Source organism: Archocentrus centrarchus, chromosome 13, assembly GCF_007364275.1.
Source record: "Archocentrus centrarchus isolate MPI-CPG fArcCen1 chromosome 13, fArcCen1, whole genome shotgun sequence".
Classification (NCBI taxonomy): Eukaryota; Metazoa; Chordata; class Actinopteri; order Cichliformes; family Cichlidae; genus Archocentrus; species Archocentrus centrarchus.
The window spans coordinates 24,387,557-24,409,348 of record NC_044358.1 but is presented as its reverse complement, the minus strand read 5'-3'; the positions used below and the strand labels follow the sequence as shown (position 1 = coordinate 24,409,348).

Genomic DNA, 21,792 nt, shown 5'->3' with positions numbered 1-21,792 from the left:
CCAGTCTGTTCTTCTTTGTGCTCATCTAAATAGTTTTTTTATTGCTGCTGTGTAAGATTTTTTTTTTTCTCACTCAGCACAAATGTGGGCCTTTTTTCTATAGAGTCAATCCTCTTAGCCTCCAGCCCCCCTGCAACCCTGAAAAGGATATCATAGAGCGAGAGGCAGGGTGCACCCTGGACAGGTTGCCAGCCTGTTGCAGAGCTGACACAGACAACCATTCAGGCTCACATTCACACCTATGGACAATTTAGAATCACAGATTAACCTAACCCCACTAACTGCATATTGTGGACTGTGGGGGGAAGCTGGAGAGAACCCACACAGCCATGGGGAGAACATGCAAACAGAAAGGCTGGCTGGTGGATTCAAACCAGGCCCTTCTTGCTCTGAGGCACCAGTGTTAACCAGTCCTCCACCATGCTGCCAGTTAATACAGCCTCTAACAAAATTGATTCATAGAGTAGAATAGCTCGATAGTATATGAAAAAACACTTTCGGTCAGTTGATCCACCTGGAAAAAGCCAGTGGCATTTGGGGTTGCTTATTAATTCCAAACTTTTTCCTTTGAATCTGCCTTTGAGGGTGGCTACCCCAGCAGAGTGATTTGAGCCATGTGACAGCCAGAAATCATTACCCCCATTGATTTTTTTTTTTTTGTTGCAGAATTTGAAATCATTTGGGTATGAATGCCATTCGTGTGGTAGATCTGCTTTAATTTCTTTTCAAAATAAAAAGGCTTTCTTCTTTCTCATATCTCATAAACTTCATATTAACAGGTATTGACAATAACTCCATTAGAGTACTAAACTATTACTTGGATCGTCAACAAACAACTCCTATATTAGACCGTGTAAACCTGAGAAGATAAAACTATAAAAGTGCTTTCATTCTGTAACTGTACAGACTTTTTCTCATGTGTTGCTCCTTAACAGACTACAGCTTTATATTTTTTCAAAGGGAACATCTGAATTTGAATAACAGTAAAAAACTAGTCTATAAAACTGAGAGAGCTGGAATAACACCACTATCAAGGGTTAGCTCCGATCCTTACGGTTACACTGTGGTATATTGCCAAAAATGTTCACTCAGCCAACCAAATCATTGAATTCAGGTGTTCCAATCACTTCCATGGCCACAGGTACATAAACCAAGCACCTAGGCATGCAGACTGCTCCTACAAACATTTGTGAAAGAATGGGTCGCTCTCAGGAGTTCAGTGAATTCCAGCGTGGTACCGTGATAGGATGCCATCTGTATATTCCAGTCATGAAATTTCCTCACTACTAAATATTCCACAGTCAACTGTTAGTGGTATTACAACAACGTGGAAGCGATTGGGGACAACAGCAACTGAGCCATGAAGTGGTAGGCCACGTAAAATCACAGAGCCTAGCACGGGGGGGGAACATGCAAACTCCACATAGTGAGAGATCCAGGCCAAGGTGGAATCAAACCCAGACCTTCTAGATGTCATTCTAGCTGTGAGGGATGTGAGGGTGTGAGGGATCCCGGAGGATGTTCTGTGCCCTCCTCTGGCAGCGGGCATTGAACAATTCCTGGAGGGAGGGCAAGGGACAGCCTGCGATCTTTTGAGCCGTAATAATGACTCTGGAGTGTTTTTCTGTCTGCTGCTGCGCAGATGTTGAACCACACGCACAGATAGTAGGTCAAGATGCTCTCTACAGAGCAATGGTAAAAGGACACCAGCATATTTGGGGTCAAGTGGTTGCTCCTGATGCATTCCCAGGAACCAACCAAACCAAATCTGACCTGAATCCACCCTCCGCTCAATAGTCAGTCCTGCTGCTCACCACGATCGCTGCAGGAGCCTAAACTGAATCATTAAACTGAGCTCGCACTGAAATTATTTACCAGTGACGTGGCTGTTTACGTTTTCATTAACAAATTGTATGAATTTGTGTAACTTGAAGCGAATCAGTAGAATTCAGCCTCAGGGGGCACAGCGACTTGACTGGGGGGGCCTGAACGGTGAAACCAGTCCATAAGCTGACGCTGCAACCTGTGACCCGCAAACTGCACAGCAGGAGGATTCCTACTGAAAACAAATATATTTTAATCCAGAAAAACTGCATTTAGGTGATCTGTTTCTTAATTCTCATGACAAATGATTTATTTATTTTTTTTATTCCCACTGAGGTTTCTGGTGTAAATGTCCCATAAACAGCAGGACAAAGGCTGCAGGTTCAAAGCCTCACACAGAGTCAAACATCACGGTCATGTCGAGGATAAGGAAATGAGTTGCTCGAAGCATTTCATCACGACCGGTGTCAGGGCCACTGGCCGAAAGTCATTGAGAGACCTTATGGCTGATTGTTTTAATAAGTCAACGAACCTCTGTTTGTTTTTTGCGTGTATCAACAATCTGATCTGCTTCAAACTTGGCACGTGAGTTGCTGGTGACAGTGTGGGTAGGACAAGCGGTAATCACTCCAGTATTGCACTGCACCTCTGTAATTTTTTTTTATGGATCTAAAATATTAATAATTTTCAGTTTATCATGAGATAATTGTGATACACAGTATAAACGTTGTGGGCTACAGAGCTGCATGTAATGTATGTTTAGTTCACTTTGATCTTATTTCTTTCCTCTTGTGTGAAACCTGTTTATGATAAATCTATAATATAGGTTAACCTGACCAGGACAGCTGAACACTCTGCATGGCATGGAAGTGATGGGCTACATCAGGTCCTCCACACCTTTCATCCACATCTACTTGCGCACATTCCAGTTGGAGAGCCAGACTCTCCCGTGATGCTCCGAGGCCTCACCCCCGGTACGATAAAACACATCAAACGATAATGCAGAGCTGTCAAAGTCCATCACCGGACGGGCCAAAATTGAAAAAAAAACAAACGGTCTCAGTCGCGGGCTCCACAGGGCTAAAACTAAAGCTAATTAGCAATATGAATTTGAATGGCCAGAAAACAGCAAGGTTTTCCTCAACACAGTAAATAAAATATAAAATTATATTTCTCTTGAAAAATAACATCAGGGAAAATAATATATTTCAAGCTGATGAAACTTTGCATTTTTTTTCGGGTAAAAACGGTGATGTGAATTTCTTCGTGTCAAAGTCAGAAAAACGCTGCATAAAGTGCCCACTGTGTCCAGTTTCCCAGCAAAAAGTGCTGAGAGCTGCAAACACAGCAGTGGAGACCTGGTCTGATTTTTCTTTTTTTGGCAAGATGGAAAGCGGCATAAATTCCCATTTTGCATCTGCACCTCTCACAGGTGCAACTTTACTTGAAAAGCTTTCACTGCTTCATACATGTGCGTAATCCCGCAGTCCGCACATCGCAGGCGAGGAAAAGAGACACAACAATTGTGTTGTGTTATTGTATGTGCAGTTCATGCCATCACGACCAATCATTTGGATGAAGAGGGCAATTTTAGTTGACCAGCATTTCCTTTAGTTGAATACAGCCCTGATTATTCATATTATTCATAGTCATTTAAGTCTTGAATAAACTATTTTAGAAAAAAACATTTTTTTTCTTTATGTATTTAACATTTTCATGCAAAATGACAGATAAAGCAACACTGAGTATGTTCCATAGAAAATAGACTCAAATACACCTTTTGAAAACATCGCTAATGACATCAGCATGATAAATATACTGTATTTTAACAGTGGACGCCTATTCTTCATTTAAACCAAAGGAAAAAAATTAATTAAAAAAATGATGCTTAAATGTTGCACTGTTATGTTATACACTTGAGTATGGAGTACTGAGTACTTGATGGAGCAGTACTTCAAAGGAGAAAAAAATCTCACACTGTGAAACACTTTGACAATGATGAGGACATAATTTACTTTTAAACTGGTATAACGTTATTCAGTTTCAAATTTAATGTAAAGCCCGTTCACAACAGTCGCCTCAAGGCGCTTTACACTGTAAGGTAAAGACACTACAGTATTTCAGAGAAAACCCCAACAATCAAGTGACCCCCTATGAGCATGCACTTTGCGACAGTGGGAAGGAAAAACTCCCTTTAAGAGGAAGAAACCTCCGGCAGAACCCGGCTCAGGGAGGGGCGGCCATCTGCCGCGACCGGTTGGGGGTGAGAGGAAAGAAAAGAGAGAAGAGAGACAGAGTACAGAGACAAGGAGAGAACACAAACTGTTGGAAAGAGAGGACAAAAGTTAATGACATGCAGCAGTGCAGAAGCATCATGGGATTAGTGCATCATGGTAAGCAGGAAGACTAAGGGATGATTCAGGGTCAACTGTCTAACGCTGTAGATTGACCCTGCATTACGTCGAGTTTCACCTATTAACATATTGCTTTGAATTGCTAACTGAACATTTACTTTAAGAGCGAGATGACTTTTGGAGCATATCATCCACTTTGTCACGACACTCTTGATTTGTGGGAGGAATTGGATGGCACTCTGCTGCTCCTCCTTCTTGCTTCTCTGCAGCGGTGGTCCTCAGCTGGACTGCATTTTGGATCTCTCTTACGGGTCTGACGGGAAAAGCAGCTCCAACTGCCTTCATCGTGTTTTCTGGCCCTCTTATGCGGTCTGTTGAAAGCAGTTTTCCAATGATCAAGGTTCCTCTTAATCCCTGAGCTGGAACTCTGTGTCCTGTTGTTTGAGCAGGATGGCCCCGGAGAACACTGGAGTTCCCTTTGGTCGTGGTCTGACCTCTCATATTCGGAAGAGGTGGGTATTTTTTCACCCACATCTTTCCAGTCAATCCTCCTCCATTTCACTGGCTGACTGGTGTCCTTTATATCCTCATCAGGGCGCTTTCTTTTAAAGTTTGAGACTGAAACTGTCTGGGCAGTTTCAGAGTGACTGGGCCTGAAGCACTTGGGGCTGCTCTTCTGATCTGAAGGGGGAGGACAGTTTTGTTCTGATGGGCTGGTGGTCTTGGAGGAAGGGGGTCCCACTAGGAATTTGCTCTCAGCTGCAGGGGGAGGAAGCCTCTGTTGGGCAGGTTGTCTGCTCTCAGAGACGGGCTGCTGCAGAGACCCGCTCACTCCTGTCCCACTATCCGAAGACACTGTGCTCTTTTCCTTACAGATGTCCATGTGCTGATAGCAGGACTTTACACTGCAAGACAGTGAACCATTCAATATTGTAAATTATTCACTCATATGCATGAAATATTTTCACATATTTGCTTTCAATTAAAAAGTTGAATCTGGTCCTTATCCAGGATTAAAATGGGGGTAAATACAACCCCAGATGAACTACAAAGCCTGACATTATTCCATGACAAGCGTGTGAAAAACTAAGTACACCCTTATTGTTTACATAGCAGTTAAGAGGGTAATGTTGTGTTACTGTCTACCCAAGGTTGTGTTTACCTAAATTTAAACCTGTTAAGAACAAAGTTAAAGCTTAGAATCGAAAGAGGGTGTACTTCCTTTCTTTTTTAATGTATGATCTGTGGGGAAATGTGTTGTACATGGGAGGTTAAGGGAGAACAATCGTTGTAAATAAAAAGCGTTGACTTACTAGGAGCTCAGGTCGTACAAGTACCCTATGTGGTTCATTTTGGCGAAAGAATGGTCCAGCACCTGTTGGGGTGTAATCCGTCTTTCAGGATCAAGCTGAAGCATTTCTTTCACCATTTCAACAAACATCAAGAGATCACACATTTCTGCAGCTTTATCTGTAAATGTCTGAGCCCCGTGTTGCTGGAACTGAAAGATGAAGAAAGCAACAAATGTCAACCAAAAAAAACTTGAGTGTTTGAGTGACATAAGTTTTTCCCTTTTTTTTTTGTACCCACTGTACGGCCAAAGTGTACATACATGTAAGAGGTCATTCAGAGATGTAAAGTTTCTTCCTCTTCTCTCTGTGGGCTTAATCCCTGACTCTTCAAAAAATTGTTCAGGCGTCTGAAAAGATAGGGATATGTTAAAAATCGAGGGTTAGAAAAGAAGTAGATTGCAAGTGAGTTCAGAGACTGACATATAGGAATAAGCAGCGCATTGGTGAAGTGGTGGGTACCTTGAGTTTCCAGTTGCTGGTGGTGGAATTGAACTCTTTGTAGAAAAAGCAGGAGGTCTTTAGCCCAGAGTTTAACATTTTTTCTGGTGGGTTCCCTTGGGTTTCTACTATGTAGTTCATCTGTAAATACAGCAAAAAATGTAGTCAAACTGGGAGTCCAGCGCAGACTTTTGTCATATATTTCAGTCAAGCAAAAAGCAGACTCTGGGGCTACTGTTTACTCACCATATCATATTCAGTATAGCCAGGGTACAGCAGGGAACCGAGGTACAGATAGGCAGCAATGTTTCCCAGAGACCAAACGTCTATGGCCTCTGTAAATGGAAGGCCTAGAATAATCTCTGGGGACCTGATTTAGGACAAAGAGCAATGATTGTAATTGTTACATTTGTTGTCAATCTCGATCATTTGGCTAAGTATGATTTATACTACAGCTAACAGAAACCACAGACTCAGGAGGTTTGTGTGATTGTGTGAGTAAGATCAGATTTGAGTCCAGCTACTCACCGATATGGACGGCTCTGAATGTAAGAACCCACTGTCGCAGCTGAGGTCTCACAAGCCAGGCCAAAGTCAATCACTTTAATTCGGTACGGCTCTTGTTGGTGATTGACTAACATCACATTCTGTAATTTGAGGTCTGCGTGTATAATTCCAACAGACTTGAGATGTTTCAGAGCTACTGCCATCTGAAAGGTACCAAAGAAAATGTCATGATTAAATTTGATCAGTTTCCATTTTGAAAGCACTTATTAATATGAAGAATCACAGAGTTAAACATACCTGCACGACGATTGGTCGAATTGCCATTAAACTCAGCGGTTGGAAATGTCTTTCTTGCATGAAGTCAAAAGACTTTTGTCTAGACACTCAAACTCCAGACATGTACGGCCACTATCTATAAAAGCCCGGTGCCATTCAGTCAAGTTGTGTTCATGGGAGTTATACAGGCTGAGTTTGTATAGGATATCCAGCTGGAAACATAGGTCACAGATGGGTTTAACATTAGTTTGACATTTGTACTGCACAATAAGTATTTCTGCAAATACAGTTTTCACATCCACTACACACATCTTTGAAACAGAAATTGTAAGGAGCAGTTTATACCTCTTCCTTTGCCATCCATTCAAAGGCTTCTTTTTTTGTTACTTTGATGGCTACAGTTTTCTTGTCAGCCATCCTGACACATTTTACAACCTTGCCGAAAGTCCCCTCTCCAAGGATAGTTGATACTTGGTAGGTGGAGAATTCAGAGGTGAGCCAGCTTCCAGGGACTAACTTGTCTCTGGCATGTACGTTGGAGCACATGACTGATGCCATTACAGGGATAAACACTCAAGGTTTGGTTTATCTTGTAGATAAAATCTCCTATGTTTCGAGAAATACGAGCTTGTTGATCTTTCGTGTTGTAATCCGAAAGTTTGGTGAAACTGTCTTCACTCTAGTTACAGTCTTGAAAACATTCTACATTCCTCTGTCTTCACTCTAGTTACAGTCTTGACAACATTCTACATTCCGTGGCTTTGATCTGTGACTTTATAACATCATAGTTAAAGGTTCTGACTGGATCAGGTAACCCTGAACCTTTCCATAGTTATACTCATAGACATATGGTTATACTGCTATACTGTAGGCCTAGGTTGCTGGGGATTTCCCAGGATGCACTGTGAATGTTTCTTCTTCATTCACCCCTTTTAACTCTGTTTTTTTTTCTTTAATATATTTTATTGAACATTTACTTATTATGCAAAAATAACAAGAGAGAAAAAGGAAAAACCAAACCAAACCAAAAAAAACCCCAGAACAGGCCAGCACAGAACATACGTAAAATAAAGTACACTTAACACTGGTTATGTCTGAAAATAAAATGTGACCCTCCTTTGCAAAGTATATCATTTAACCTCCTGAGACCCTGCGTCCACCTATGGAGACATTACATTTTGGCTTTGCTGCACCTTATATTTCATTGTACTCAAGAGTATTTAATACTTTAAGTCATGTTGTTTTTGTTGTGTTATGCTATAAAATAATCCCTGTGTCCACATCTGAGGACATCTTTTTTTCTCACAAAAAGTATGTAACAACCATGTAACAACTTCTTGTTCAAAGAGGAAGCTTAGTATATATACATTTCAGGTCCATCTAATCACAAATATCTGGGAGAAATTGAAAATGCATTGCAAACAGAAGCTCGGGTCTCAGGAGGTTAAATCCTGAGGTAAATAATCCAAAAGGGGTTTCCATATTTTATAAAAGGCACCCAAATTACCCTTTATTAGGGCACTGAGGCGCTCCATTGTGAAGACCCTAAATGTCTCTCTGTACCATTGTGTAACAAAAGGGGGCTGTCCTTGGATCCACTGTAACAGAATGAAACGTCTTGCCAGATGTAGAAGTTTGCATAGTAACATCATCTGCTCAGGCGTCAGGATCAGGCCATGCACAGACAAACCAAAAAGAAACAACCTAGGATCCATAGGAATAGTTTGATGAAAAATAGAATGGAGTTCTGTGACAACGTTCTTCCAAAACCTGTTTATCGATACACATTGCCAGATACAATGATAGTAGTCGCCCACAACTGTGTTACATTTTAAACAGAGAGGTGAATATTGAGAGTGAAGTTTATGTGTAAACTGCGGAGTACGCTGTAGCCCGTGAAGAATTCTAAATTGGTTCTCCCTGAGTCTATTTCAGATAAATGTTTTTTTTGTATTTGTGAAAAAGCCCTCGACCATATTTCACTGCTAAGCTCAACCCCCAAATCTGTTTCCCAATGAATTTTGGACCTTTCAGTTGTGAGAGGATTTAATATCATTAGTCCTTCCTGATTTCCTAGATTTTTTGTCTTGTTTTTTGTTTTTTTGTTTTTGGCTCATTCCAGTCTGTTCTTCTTTGTGCTCATCTAAATAGTTTTTTTATTGCTGCTGTGTAAGATTTATTTTTCTCACTCAGCACAAATGTGGGCCTTTTTTCTATAGAGTCAATCCTCTTAGCCTCCAGCCCCCCTGCAACCCTGAAAAGGATATCATAGAGCGAGAGGCAGGGTGCACCCTGGACAGGTTGCCAGCCTGTTGCAGAGCTGACACAGACAACCATTCAGGCTCACATTCACACCTATGGACAATTTAGAATCACAGATTAACCTAACCCCACTAACTGCATATTGTGGACTGTGGGGGGAAGCTGGAGAGAACCCACACAGCCATGGGGAGAACATGCAAACAGAAAGGCTGGCTGGTGGATTCAAACCAGGCCCTTCTTGCTCTGAGGCACCAGTGTTAACCAGTCCTCCACCATGCTGCCAGTTAATACAGCCTCTAACAAAATTGATTCATAGAGTAGAATAGCTCAATAGTATATGAAAAAACACTTTCGGTCAGTTGATCCACCTGGAAAAAGCCAGTGGCATTTGGGGTTGCTTATTAATTCCAAACTTTTTCCTTTGAATCTGCCTTTGAGGGTGGCTACCCCAGCAGAGTGATTTGAGCCATGTGACAGCCAGAAATCATTACCCCCATTGATTTTTTTTTTTGTTGCAGAATTTGAAATCATTTGGGTATGAATGCCATTCCTGTGGTAGATCTGCTTTCATTTCTTTTCAAAATAAAAAGGCTTTCTTCTTTCTCATATCTCATAAACTTCATATTAACAGGTATTGACAAAAACTCCATTAGAGTACTAAACTATTACTTGGATCGTCAACAAACAACTCCTATATTAGACCGTGTAAACCTGAGAAGATAAAACTATAAAAGTGCTTTCATTCTGTAACTGTACAGACTTTTTCTCATGTGTTGCTCCTTAACAGACTACAGCTTTATATTTTTTCAAAGGGAACATCTGAATTTGAATAACAGTAAAAAACTAGTCTATAAAACTGAGAGAGCTGGAATAACACCACTATCAAGGGTTAGCTCCGATCCTTACAGTTACACTGTGGTATATTGCCAAAAATGTTCACTCAGCCAACCAAATCATTGAATTCAGGTGTTCCAATCACTTCCATGGCCACAGGTACATAAACCAAGCACCTAGGCATGCAGACTGCTCCTACAAACATTTGTGAAAGAATGGGTCGCTCTCAGGAGTTCAGTGAATTCCAGCGTGGTACCGTGATAGGATGCCATCTGTATATTCCAGTCATGAAATTTCCTCACTACTAAATATTCCACAGTCAACTGTTAGTGGTATTACAACAACGTGGAAGCGATTGGGGACAACAGCAACTGAGCCATGAAGTGGTAGGCCACGTAAAATCACAGAGCCTAGCACGGGGGGGGGAACATGCAAACTCCACATAGTGAGAGATCCAGGCCAAGGTGGAATCAAACCCAGACCTTCTAGATGTCATTCTAGCTGTGAGGGATGTGAGGGTGTGAGGGATCCCGGAGGATGTTCTGTGCCCTCCTCTGGCAGCGGGCATTGAACAATTCCTGGAGGGAGGGCAAGGGACAGCCTGCGATCTTTTGAGCCGTAATAATGACTCTGGAGTGTTTTTCTGTCTGCTGCTGCGCAGATGTTGAACCACACGCACAGATAGTAGGTCAAGATGCTCTCTACAGAGCAATGGTAAAAGGACACCAGCATATTTGGGGTCAAGTGGTTGCTCCTGATGCACTCCCAGGAACCAACCAAACCAAATCTGACCTGAATCCACCCTCCGCTCAATAGTCAGTCCTGCTGCTCACCACGATCGCTGCAGGAGCGTAAACTGAATCATTAAACTGAGCTCGCACTGAAATTATTTACCAGTGACGTGGCTGTTTACGTTTTCATTAACAAATTGTATGAATTTGTGTAACTTAGTTGAAGCCTATCAGTAGAATTCAGCCTCAGGGGGCACAGCGACTTGACTGGAGGGGCCTGAACGGCGAAACCAGTCCATAAGCTGACGCTGCAACCTGTGACCCGCAAACTGCACAGCAGGAGGATTCCTACTGAAAACAAATATATTTTAATCCAGAAAAACTGCATCTAGGTGATCTGTTTCTTAATTCTCATGACAAATGATTTTTTTCTTTTTTTATTCCCACTGAGGTTTCTGGTGTAAATGTCCCATAAACAGCAGGACAAAGGCTGCAGGTTCAAAGCCTCACACAGAGTCAAACATCACGGTCATGTCGAGGATAAGGAAATGAGTTGCTCGAAGCATTTCATCACGACCGGTGTCAGGGCCACTGGCCGAAAGTCATTGAGAGACCTTATGGCTGATTGTTTTAATAAGTCAACGAACCTCTGTTTGTTTTTTGTGTGTATCAACAATCTGATCTGCTTCAAACTTGGCACGTGAGTTGCTGGTGACAGTGTGGGTAGGACAAGCGGTAATCACTCCAGTATTGCACTGCACCTCTGTAATTTTTTTTATGGATCTAAAATATTAATAATTTTCAGTTTATCATGAGATAATTGTGATACACAGTATAAACGTTGTGGGCTACAGAGCTGCATGTAATGTATGTTTAGTTCACTTTGATCTTATTTCTTTCCTCTTGTGTGAAACCTGTTTATGATAAATCTATAATATAGGTTAACCTGACCAGGACAGCTGAACACTCTGCATGGCATGGAAGTGATGGGCTACATCAGGTCCTCCACACCTTTCATCCACATCTACTTGCGCACATTCCAGTTGGAGAGCCAGACTCTCCCGTGATGCTCCGAGGCCTCACCCCCGGTACGATAAAACACATCAAACGATAATGCAGAGCTGTCAAAGTCCATCACCGGACGGGCCAAAATTGAAAAAAAAAACAAACGGTCTCAGTCGCGGGCTCCACAGGGCTAAAACTAAAGCTAATTAGCAATATGAATTTGAATGGCCAGAAAACAGCAAGGTTTTCCTCAACACAGTAAATAAAATATAAAATTATATTTCTCTTGAAAAATAACATCAGGGAAAATAATATATTTCAAGCTGATTAAACTTTGCATTTTTTTTCGGGTAAAAACGGTGATGTGAATTTCTTCGTGTCAAAGTCGGAAAAACGCTGCATAAAGTGCCCACTGTGTCCAGTTTCCCAGCAAAAAGTGCTGAGAGCTGCAAACACAGCAGTGGAGACCTGGTCTGATTTTTCTTTTTTTGGCAAGATGGAAAGCGGCATAAATTCCCATTTTGCATCTGCACCTCTCACAGGTGCAACTTTACTTGAAAAGCTTTCACTGCTTCATACATGTGCGTAATCCCGCAGTCCGCACATCGCAGGCGAGGAAAAGAGACACAACAATTGTGTTGTGTTATTGTATGTGCAGTTCATGCCATCACGACCAATCATTTGGATGAAGAGGGCAATTTTAGTTGACCAGAATTTCCTTTAGTTGAATACAGCCCTGATTATTCATATTATTCATAGTCATTTAAGTCTTGAATAAACTATTTTAGAAAAAAACATTTTTTTCTTTATGTATTTAACATTTTCATGCAAAATGACAGATAAAGCAACACTGAGTATGTTCCATAGAAAATAGACTCAAATACACCTTTTGAAAACATCGCTAATGACATCAGCATGATAAATATACTGTATTTTAACAGTGGACGCCTATTCTTCATTTAAACCAAAGGAAAAAAATTAATTAAAAAAATGATGCTTCAATGTTGCACTGTTATGTTATACACTTGAGTATGGAGTACTGAGTACTTGATGGAGCAGTACTTCAAAGGAGAAAAAAATCTCACACTGTGAAACACTTTGACAATGATGAGGACATAATTTACTTTTAAACTGGTATAACGTTATTCAGTTTCAAATTTAATGTAAAGCCCGTTCACAACAGTCGCCTCAAGGCGCTTTACACTGTAAGGTAAAGACACTACAGTATTTCAGAGAAAACCCCAACAATCACGTGACCCCCTATGAGCATGCACTTTGCGACAGTGGGAAGGAAAAACTCCCTTTAAGAGGAAGAAACCTCCGGCAGAACCAGGCGCAGGGCGGGGCGGCCATCTGCCGCGACCGGTTGGGGGTGAGAGGAAAGAAAAGAGAGAAGAGAGACAGAGTACAGAGACAAGGAGAGAACACAAACTGTTGGAAAGAGAGGACAAAAGTTAATGACATGCAGCAGTGCAGAAGCATCATGGGATTAGTGCATCATGGTAAGCAGGAAGACTAAGGGATGATTCAGGGTCAACTGTCTAACGCTGTAGATTGACCCTGCATTACGTCGAGTTTCACCTATTAACATATTGCTTTGAATTGCTAACTGAACATTTACTTTAAGAGCGAGATGACTTTTGGAGCATATCATCCACTTTGTCACGACACTCTTGATTTGTGGGAGGAATTGGATGGCACTCTGCTGCTCCTCCTTCTTGCTTCTCTGCAGCGGTGGTCCTCAGCTGGACTGCATTTTGGATCTCTCTTACGGGTCTGACGGGAAAAGCAGCTCCAACTGCCTTCATCGTGTTTTCTGGCCCTCTTATGCGGTCTGTTGAAAGCAGTTTTCCAATGATCAAGGTTCCTCTTAATCCCTGAGCTGGAACTCTGTGTCCTGTTGTTTGAGCAGGATGGCCCCGGAGAACACTGGAGTTCCCTTTGGTCGTGGTCTGACCTCTCATATTCGGAAGAGGTGGGTATTTTTTCACCCACATCTTTCCAGTCAATCCTCCTCCATTTCACTGGCTGACTGGTGTCCTTTATATCCTCATCAGGGCGCTTTCTTTTAAAGTTTGAGACTGAAACTGTCTGGGCAGTTTCAGAGTGACTGGGCCTGAAGCACTTGGGGCTGCTCTTCTGATCTGAAGGGGGAGGACAGTTTTGTTCTGATGGGCTGGTGGTCTTGGAGGAAGGGGGTCCCACTAGGAATTTGCTCTCAGCTGCAGGGGGAGGAAGCCTCTGTTGGGCAGGTTGTCTGCTCTCAGAGACGGGCTGCTGCAGAGACCCGCTCACTCCTGTCCCACTATCCGAAGACACTGTGCTCTTTTCCTTACAGATGTCCATGTGCTGATAGCAGGACTTTACACTGCAAGACAGTGAACCATTCAATATTGTAAATTATTCACTCATATGCATGAAATATTTTCACATATTTTCTTTCAATTAAAAAGTTGAATCTGGTCCTTATCCAGGATTAAAATGGGGTAAATACAACCCCAGATGAACTACAAAGCCTGACATTATTCCATGACAAGCGTGTGAAAAACTAAGTACACCCTTATTGTTTACATAGCAGTTAAGAGGGTAATGTTGTGTTACTGTCTACCCAAGGTTGTGTTTACCTAAATTTAAACCTGTTAAGAACAAAGTTAAAGCTTCGAATCGAAAGAGGGTGTACTTCCTTTCTTTTTAACGTATGATCTGTGGGGAAATGTGTTGTACATGGGAGGTTAAGGGAGAACAATCGTTGTAAATAAAAAGCGTTGACTTACTAGGAGCTCAGGTCGTACAAGTACCCTATGTGGTTCATTTTGGCGAAAGAATGGTCCAGCACCTGTTGGGGTGTAATCCGTCTTTCAGGATCAAGCTGAAGCATTTCTTTCACCATTTCAACAAACATCAAGAGATCACACATTTCTGCAGCTTTATCTGTAAATGTCTGAGCCCCGAGTTGCTGGAACTGAAAGATGAAGAAAGCAACAAATGTCAACCAAAAAAAACTTGAGTGTTTGAGTGACATAAGTTTTTCCCTTTTTTTTTGTACCCACTGTACGGCCAAAGTGTACATACATGTAAGAGGTCATTCAGAGATGTAAAGTTTCTTCCTCTTCTCTCTGTGGGCTTAATCCCTGACTCTTCAAAAAATTGTTCAGGCGTCTGAAAAGATAGGGATATGTTAAAAATCGAGGGTTAGAAAAGAAGTAGATTGCAAGTGAGTTCAGAGACTGACATATAGGAATAAGCAGCGCATTGGTGAAGTGGTGGGTACCTTGAGTTTCCAGTTGCTGGTGGTGGAATTGAACTCTTTGTAGAAAAAGCAGGAGGTCTTTAGCCCAGAGTTTAACATTTTTTCTGGTGGGTTCCCTTGGGTTTCTACTATGTAGTTCATCTGTAAATACAGCAAAAAATGTAGTCAAACTGGGAGTCCAGCGCAGACTTTTGTCATATATTTCAGTCAAGCAAAAAGCAGACTCTGGGGCTACTGTTTACTCACCATATCATATTCAGTATAGCCAGGGTACAGCAGGGAACCGAGGTACAGATAGGCAGCAATGTTTCCCAGAGACCAAACGTCTATGGCCTCTGTAAATGGAAGGCCTAGAATAATCTCTGGGGACCTGATTTAGGACAAAGAGCAATGATTGTAATTGTTACATTTGTTGTCAATCTCGATCATTTGGCTAAGTATGATTTATACTACAGCTAACAGAAACCACAGACTCAGGAGGTTTGTGTGATTGTGTGAGTAAGATCAGATTTGAGTCCAGCTACTCACCGATATGGACGGCTCTGAATGTAAGAACCCACTGTCGCAGCTGAGGTCTCACAAGCCAGGCCAAAGTCAATCACTTTAATTCGGTACGGCTCTTGTTGGTGATTGACTAACATCACATTCTGTAATTTGAGGTCTGCGTGTATAATTCCAACAGACTTGAGATGTTTCAGAGCTACTGCCATCTGAAAGGTACCAAAGAAAATGTCATGATTAAATTTGATCAGTTTCCATTTTGAAAGCACTTATTAATATGAAGAATCACAGAGTTAAACATACCTGCACGACGATTGGTCGAATTGCCATTAAACTCAGCGGTTGGAAATGTCTTTCTTGCATGAAGTCATAAAGACTTTTGTCTAGACACTCAAACTCCAGACATGTACGGCCACTATCTATAAAAGCCCGGTGCCATTCAGTCAAGTTGTGTTCATGGGAGTTATACAGGCTGAGTTTGTATAGGATATCCAGCTGGAAACATAGGTCACAGATGGGTTTAACATTAGTTTGACATTTGTACTGCACAATAAGTATTTCTGCAAAGACAGTTTTCACATCCACTACACACATCTTTGAAACAGAAATTGTAAGGAGCAGTTTATACCTCTTCCTTTGCCATCCATTCAAAGGCTTCTTTTTTTGTTAATTTGATGGCTACAGTTTTCTTGTCAGCCATCCTGACACATTTTACAACCTTGCCGAAAGTCCCCTCTCCAAGGATAGTTGATACTTGGTAGGTGGAGAATTCAGAGGTGAGCCAGCTTCCAGGGACTAACTTGTCTCTGGCATGTACGTTGGAGCACATGACTGATGCCATTACAGGGATAAACACTCAAGGTTTGGTTTATCTTGTAGATAAAATCTCCTATGTTTCGAGAAATACGAGCTTGTTGATCTTTCGTGTTGTAATCCGAAAGTTTGGTGAAACTGTCTTCACTCTAGTTACAGTCTTGACAACATTCTACATTCCTCTGTCTTCACTCTAGTTACAGTCTTGACAACATTCTACATTCCGTGGCTTTGATCTGTGACTTTATAACATCATAGTTAAAGGTTCTGACTGGATCAGGTAACCCTGAACCTTTCCATAGTTATACTCATAGACATATGGTTATACTGCTATACTGTAGGCCTAGGTTGCTGGGGATTTCCCAGGATGCACTGTGAATGTTTCTTCTTCATTCACCCCTTTTAACTCTGTTTTTTTTTATTTAATATATTTTATTGAACATTTACTTATTATGCAAAAATAACAAGAGAGAAAAAGGAAAAACCAAACCAAACCAAAAAAAACCCCAGAACAGGCCAGCACAGAACATACGTAAAATAAAGTACACTTAACACTGGTTATGTCTGAAAATAAAATGTGACCCTCCTTTGCAAAGTATATCATTTAACCTCCTGAGACCCTGCGTCCACCTATGGAGACATTACATTTTGGCTTTGCTGCACCTTATATTTCATTGTACTCAAGAGTATTTAATACTTTAAGTCGTGTTGTTTTTGTTGTGTTATGCTATAAAATAATCCCTGTGTCCACATCTGAGGACATCTTTTTTTCTCACAAAAAGTATGTAACAACCATGTAACAACTTCTTGTTCAAAGAGGAAGCTTAGTATATATACATTTCAGGTCCATCTAATCACAAATATCTGGGAGAAATTGAAAATGCATTGCAAACAGAAGCTCGGGTCTCAGGAGGTTAAATCCTGAGGTAAATAATCCAAAAGGGGTTTCCATATTTTATAAAAGGCACCCAAATTACCCTTTATTAGGGCACTGAGGCGCTCCATTGTGAAGACCCTAAATGTCTCTCTGTACCATTGTGTAACAAAAGGGGGCTGTCCTTGGATCCACTGTAACAGAATGAAACGTCTTGCCAGATGTAGAAGTTTGCATAGTAACATCATCTGCTCAGGCTGTCAGGATCAGGCCATGCACAGACAAACCAAAAAGAAACAACCTAGGATCCATAGGAATAGTTTGATGAAAAATAGAATGGAGTTCTGTGACAACGTTCTTCCAAAACCTGTTTATCGATACACATTGCCAGATACAATGATAGTAGTCGCCCACAACTGTGTTACATTTTAAACAGAGAGGTGAATATTGAGAGTGAAGTTTATGTGTAAACTGCGGAGTACGCTGTAGCCCGTGAAGAATTCTAAATTGGTTCTCCCTGAGTCTATTGCAGATAAATGTTTTTTTTGTATTTGTGAAAAAGCCCTCGACCATATTTCACTGCTAAGCTCAACCCCCAAATCTGTTTCCCAATGAATTTTGGACCTTTCAGTTGTGAGAGGATTTAATATCATTAGTCCTTCCTGATTTCCTAGATTTTTTGTCTTGTTTTTTGTTTTTTGTTTTTGGCTCATTCCAGTCTGTTCTTCTTTGTGCTCATCTAAATAGTTTTTTTATGTCCACTGTGTAAGATTTATTTTTCTCACTCAGCACAAATGTGGGCCTTTTTTCTATAGAGTCAATCCTCTTAGCCTCCAGCCCCCCTGCAACCCTGAAAAGGATATCATAGAGCGAGAGGCAGGGTGCACCCTGGACAGGTTGCCAGCCTGTTGCAGAGCTGACACAGACAACCATTCAGGCTCACATTCACACCTATGGACAATTTAGAATCACAGATTAACCTAACCCCACTAACTGCATATTGTGGACTGTGGGGGGAAGCTGGAGAGAACCCACACAGCCATGGGGAGAACATGCAAACAGAAAGGCTGGCTGGTGGATTCAAACCAGGACCTTCTTGCTCTGAGGCACCAGTGTTAACCAGTCCTCCACCATGCTGCCAGTTAATACAGCCTCTAACAAAATAGATTCATAGAGTAGAATAGCTCAATAGTATATGAAAAAACACTTTCGGTCAGTTGATCCCCCTGGAAAAAGCCAGTGGCATTTGGGGTTGCTTATTAATTCCAAACTTTTTCCTTTGAATCTGCCTTTGAGGGTGGCTACCCCAGCAGAGTGATTTGAGCCATGTGACAGCCAGAAATCATTACCCCCATTGATTTTTTTTTTTTGTTGCAGAATTTGAAATCATTTGGGTATGAATGCCATTCCTGTGGTAGATCTGCTTTCATTTCTTTTCAAAATAAAAAGGCTTTCTTCTTTCTCATATCTCATAAACTTCATATTAACAGGTATTGACAAAAACTCCATTAGAGTACTAAACTATTACTTGGATCGTCAACAAACAACTCCTATATTAGACCGTGTAAACCTGAGAAGATAAAACTATAAAAGTGCTTTCATTCTGTAACTGTACAGACTTTTTCTCATGTGTTGCTCCTTAACAGACTACAGCTTTATATTTTTTCAAAGGGAACATCTGAATTTGAATAACAGTAAAAAACTAGTCTATAAAACTGAGAGAGCTGGAATAACACCACTATCAAGGGTTAGCTCCGATCCTTACGGTTACACTGTGGTATATTGCCAAAAATGTTCACTCAGCCAACCAAATCATTGAATTCAGGTGTTCCAATCACTTCCATGGCCACAGGTACATAAACCAAGCACCTAGGCATGCAGACTGCTCCTACAAACATTTGTGAAAGAATGGGTCGCTCTCAGGAGTTCAGTGAATTCCAGCGTGGTACCGTGATAGGATGCCATCTGTATATTCCAGTCATGAAATTTCCTCACTACTAAATATTCCACAGTCAACTGTTAGTGGTATTACAACAACGTGGAAGCGATTGGGACAACAGCAACTGAGCCATGAAGTGGTAGGCCACGTAAAATCACAGAGCCTAGCACGGGGGGGGAACATGCAAACTCCACATAGTGAGAGATCCAGGCCAAGGTGGAATCAAACCCAGACCTTCTAGATGTCATTCTAGCTGTGAGGGATGTGAGGGTGTGAGGGATCCCGGAGGATGTTCTGTGCCCTCCTCTGGCAGCGGGCATTGAACAATTCCTGGAGGGAGGGCAAGGGACAGCCTGCGATCTTTTGAGCCGTAATAATGACTCTGGAGTGTTTTTCTGTCTGCTGCTGCGCAGATGTTGAACCACACGCACAGATAGTAGGTCAAGATGCTCTCTACAGAGCAATGGTAAAAGGACACCAGCATATTTGGGGTCAAGTGGTTGCTCCTGATGCACTCCCAGGAACCAACCAAACCAAATCTGACCTGAATCCACCCTCCGCTCAATAGTCAGTCCTGCTGCTCACCACGATCGCTGCAGGAGTCTAAACTGAATCATTAAACTGAGCTCGCACTGAAATTATTTACCAGTGACGTGGCTGTTTACGTTTTCATTAACAAATTGTATGAATTTGTGTAACTTAGTTGAAGCGTATCAGTAGAATTCAGCCTCAGGGGGCACAGCGACTTGACTGGAGGGGGCCTGAACGGCGAAACCAGTCCATAAGCTGACGCTGCAACCTGTGACCCGCAAACTGCACAGCAGGAGGATTCCTACTGAAAACAAATATATTTTAATCCAGAAAAACTGCATCTAGGTGATCTGTTTCTTAATTCTCATGACAAATGATTTTTTTTTTCTTTTTTTATTCCCACTGAGGTTTCTGGTGTAAATGTCCCATAAACAGCAGGACAAAGGCTGCAGGTTCAAAGCCTCACACAGAGTCAAACATCACGGTCATGTCGAGGATAAGGAAATGAGTTGCTCGAAGCATTTCATCACGACCGGTGTCAGGGCCACTGGCCGAAAGTCATTGAGAGACCTTATGTCTGATTGTTTTAATAAGTCAACGAACCTCTGTTTGTTTTTTGCGTGTATCAACAATCTGATCTGCTTCAAACTTGGCACGTGAGTTGCTGGTGACAGTGTGGGTAGGACAAGCGGTAATCACTCCAGTATTGCACTGCACCTCTGTAATTTTTTTTATGTATCTAAAATATTAATAATTTTCAGTTTATCATGAGATAATTGTGATACACAGTATAAACGTTGTGGGCTACAGAGCTGCATGTAATGTATGTTTAGTTCACTTTGATCTTATTTCTTTCCTCTTGTGTGAAACCTGTTTATGATAAATCTATAATATAGGTTAACCTGACCAGGACAGCTGAACACTCTGCATGGCATGGAAGTGATGGGCTACATCAGGTCCTCCACACCTTTCATCCACATCTACTTGCGCACATTCCAGTTGGAGAGCCAGACTCTCCCGTGATGCTCCGAGGCCTCACCCCCGGTACGATAAAACACATCAAACGATAATGCAGAGCTGTCAAAGTCCATCACCGGACGGGCCAAAATTGAAAAAAAAACTAACGGTCTCAGTCGCGGGCTCCACAGGGCTAAAACTAAAGCTAATTAGCAATATGAATTTGAATGGCCAGAAAACAGCAAGGTTTTCCTCAACACAGTAAATAAAATATAAAATTATATTTCTCTTGAAAAATAACATCAGGGAAAATAATATATTTCAAGCTGATGAAACTTTGCATTTTTTTTCGGGTAAAAACGGTGATGTGAATTTCTTCGTGTCAAAGTCGGAAAAACGCTGCATAAAGTGCCCACTGTGTCCAGTTTCCCAGCAAAAAGTGCTGAGAGCTGCAAACACAGCAGTGGAGACCTGGTCTGATTTTTCTTTTTTTGGCAAGATGGAAAGCGGCATAAATTCCCATTTTGCATCTGCACCTCTCACAGGTGCAACTTTACTTGAAAAGCTTTCACTGCGTCATACATGTGCGTAATCCCGCAGTCCGCACATCGCAGGCGAGGAAAAGAGACACAACAATTGTGTTGTGTTATTGTATGTGCAGTTCATGCCATCACGACCAATCATTTGGATGAAGAGGGCAATTTTAGTTGACCAGAATTTCCTTTAGTTGAATACAGCCCTGATTATTCATATTATTCATAGTCATTTAAGTCTTGAATAAACTATTTTAGAAAAAAACATTTTTTTCTTTATGTATTTAACATTTTCATGCAAAATGACAGATAAAGCATCACTGAGTATGTTCCATAGAAAATAGACTCAAATACACCTTTTGAAAACATCGCTAATGACATCAGCATGATAAATATACTGTATTTTAACAGTGGACGCCTATTCTTCATTTAAACCAAAGGAAAAAAATTAATTAAAAAAATGATGCTTCAATGTTGCACTGTTATGTTATACACTTGAGTATGGAGTACTGAGTACTTGATGGAGCAGTACTTCAAAGCGGAAAAAAATCTCACACTGTGAAACACTTTGACAATGATGAGGACATAATTTACTTTTAAACTGGTATAACGTTATTCAGTTTCAAATTTAATGTAAAGCCCGTTCACAACAGTCGCCTCAAGGCGCTTTACACTGTAAGGTAAAGACACTACAGTATTTCAGAGAAAACCCCAACAATCAAGTGACCCCCTATGAGCATGCACTTTGCGACAGTGGGAAGGAAAAACTCCCTTTAAGAGGAAGAAACCTCCGGCAGAACCAGGCTCAGGG

The 21,792-nt window shown here is 41.4% G+C and overlaps 3 protein-coding genes across 5 annotated transcripts; all 3 read right to left on the bottom strand.

Moving 5' to 3' along the window:
- Positions 1 to 4,096: 4,096 nt before the first annotated feature.
- On the bottom strand, positions 4,097 to 5,636 carry LOC115791217 (uncharacterized). Of its 2 annotated transcripts, XM_030745371.1 has the most exons (3): positions 5,492 to 5,636; positions 4,337 to 5,083; positions 4,123 to 4,146 (listed from the first exon to the last, which is right to left on the bottom strand). In XM_030745371.1, the coding sequence occupies exons 1-2, from the start codon at positions 5,632 to 5,634 to the stop codon at positions 4,378 to 4,380; spliced, it is 849 nt and encodes a 282-aa protein (XP_030601231.1). In that variant the 5' UTR covers positions 5,635 to 5,636; the 3' UTR covers positions 4,123 to 4,146; positions 4,337 to 4,377. The 2 variants fall into 2 exon arrangements, with proteins under 2 accessions (XP_030601230.1, XP_030601231.1); XM_030745370.1 differs by having other exon boundaries at positions 4,097 to 5,083.
- Positions 5,637 to 5,644: 8 nt separating this feature from the next.
- Positions 5,645 to 6,822, bottom strand: LOC115790477 (homeodomain-interacting protein kinase 3-like). The gene is made up of 6 exons (XM_030744283.1): positions 6,773 to 6,822; positions 6,497 to 6,678; positions 6,215 to 6,338; positions 5,990 to 6,109; positions 5,787 to 5,877; positions 5,645 to 5,679 (listed from the first exon to the last, which is right to left on the bottom strand). The coding sequence occupies exons 1-6, from the start codon at positions 6,797 to 6,799 to the stop codon at positions 5,645 to 5,647; spliced, it is 579 nt and encodes a 192-aa protein (XP_030600143.1). The 5' UTR covers positions 6,800 to 6,822.
- A 6,142-nt stretch (positions 6,823 to 12,964) lies between these two features.
- Positions 12,965 to 15,687, bottom strand: LOC115791155 (homeodomain-interacting protein kinase 3-like). 2 transcript variants are annotated; one of them, XM_030745281.1, is made up of 8 exons: positions 15,638 to 15,687; positions 15,362 to 15,543; positions 15,080 to 15,203; positions 14,855 to 14,974; positions 14,656 to 14,742; positions 14,358 to 14,545; positions 13,205 to 13,951; positions 12,991 to 13,014 (listed from the first exon to the last, which is right to left on the bottom strand). In XM_030745281.1, the coding sequence occupies exons 1-7, from the start codon at positions 15,662 to 15,664 to the stop codon at positions 13,246 to 13,248; spliced, it is 1,434 nt and encodes a 477-aa protein (XP_030601141.1). In that variant the 5' UTR covers positions 15,665 to 15,687; the 3' UTR covers positions 12,991 to 13,014; positions 13,205 to 13,245. The 2 variants fall into 2 exon arrangements, with proteins under 2 accessions (XP_030601140.1, XP_030601141.1); XM_030745280.1 differs by having other exon boundaries at positions 12,965 to 13,951.
- Positions 15,688 to 21,792: the final 6,105 nt, after the last annotated feature.

What these genes read in the sequence shown, in the direction of transcription:
- LOC115790477 (XM_030744283.1), bottom strand. Translation starts at nt 6,799, where the DNA reads ATGGCAATTCGACCAATCGTCGTGCAG. An exon ending in ATTCAGAGCCGTCCATATCG is followed by an intron (nt 6,339 to 6,496) that starts GTGAGTAGCTGG and finishes GTCCTAAATCAG; the next exon opens with GTCCCCAGAGATTATTCTAG. An exon ending in CCAGCAACTGGAAACTCAAG is followed by an intron (nt 5,878 to 5,989) that starts GTACCCACCACT and finishes CTATCTTTTCAG; the next exon opens with ACGCCTGAACAATTTTTTGA.
- LOC115791217 (XM_030745370.1), bottom strand. Translation starts at nt 5,634, where the DNA reads ATGTGTGATCTCTTGATGTTTGTTGAAATGGTGAAAGAAATGCTTCAG. An exon ending in TTGTACGACCTGAGCTCCTA is followed by an intron (nt 5,084 to 5,491) that starts GTAAGTCAACGC and finishes ACTGTCTTGCAG; the next exon opens with TGTAAAGTCCTGCTATCAGC.
- LOC115791155 (XM_030745280.1), bottom strand. Translation starts at nt 15,664, where the DNA reads ATGGCAATTCGACCAATCGTCGTGCAG. An exon ending in TTCGACCAATCGTCGTGCAG is followed by an intron (nt 15,544 to 15,637) that starts GTATGTTTAACT and finishes GGTACCTTTCAG; the next exon opens with ATGGCAGTAGCTCTGAAACA. An exon ending in GCTATACTGAATATGATATG is followed by an intron (nt 14,975 to 15,079) that starts GTGAGTAAACAG and finishes CTGTATTTACAG; the next exon opens with ATGAACTACATAGTAGAAAC.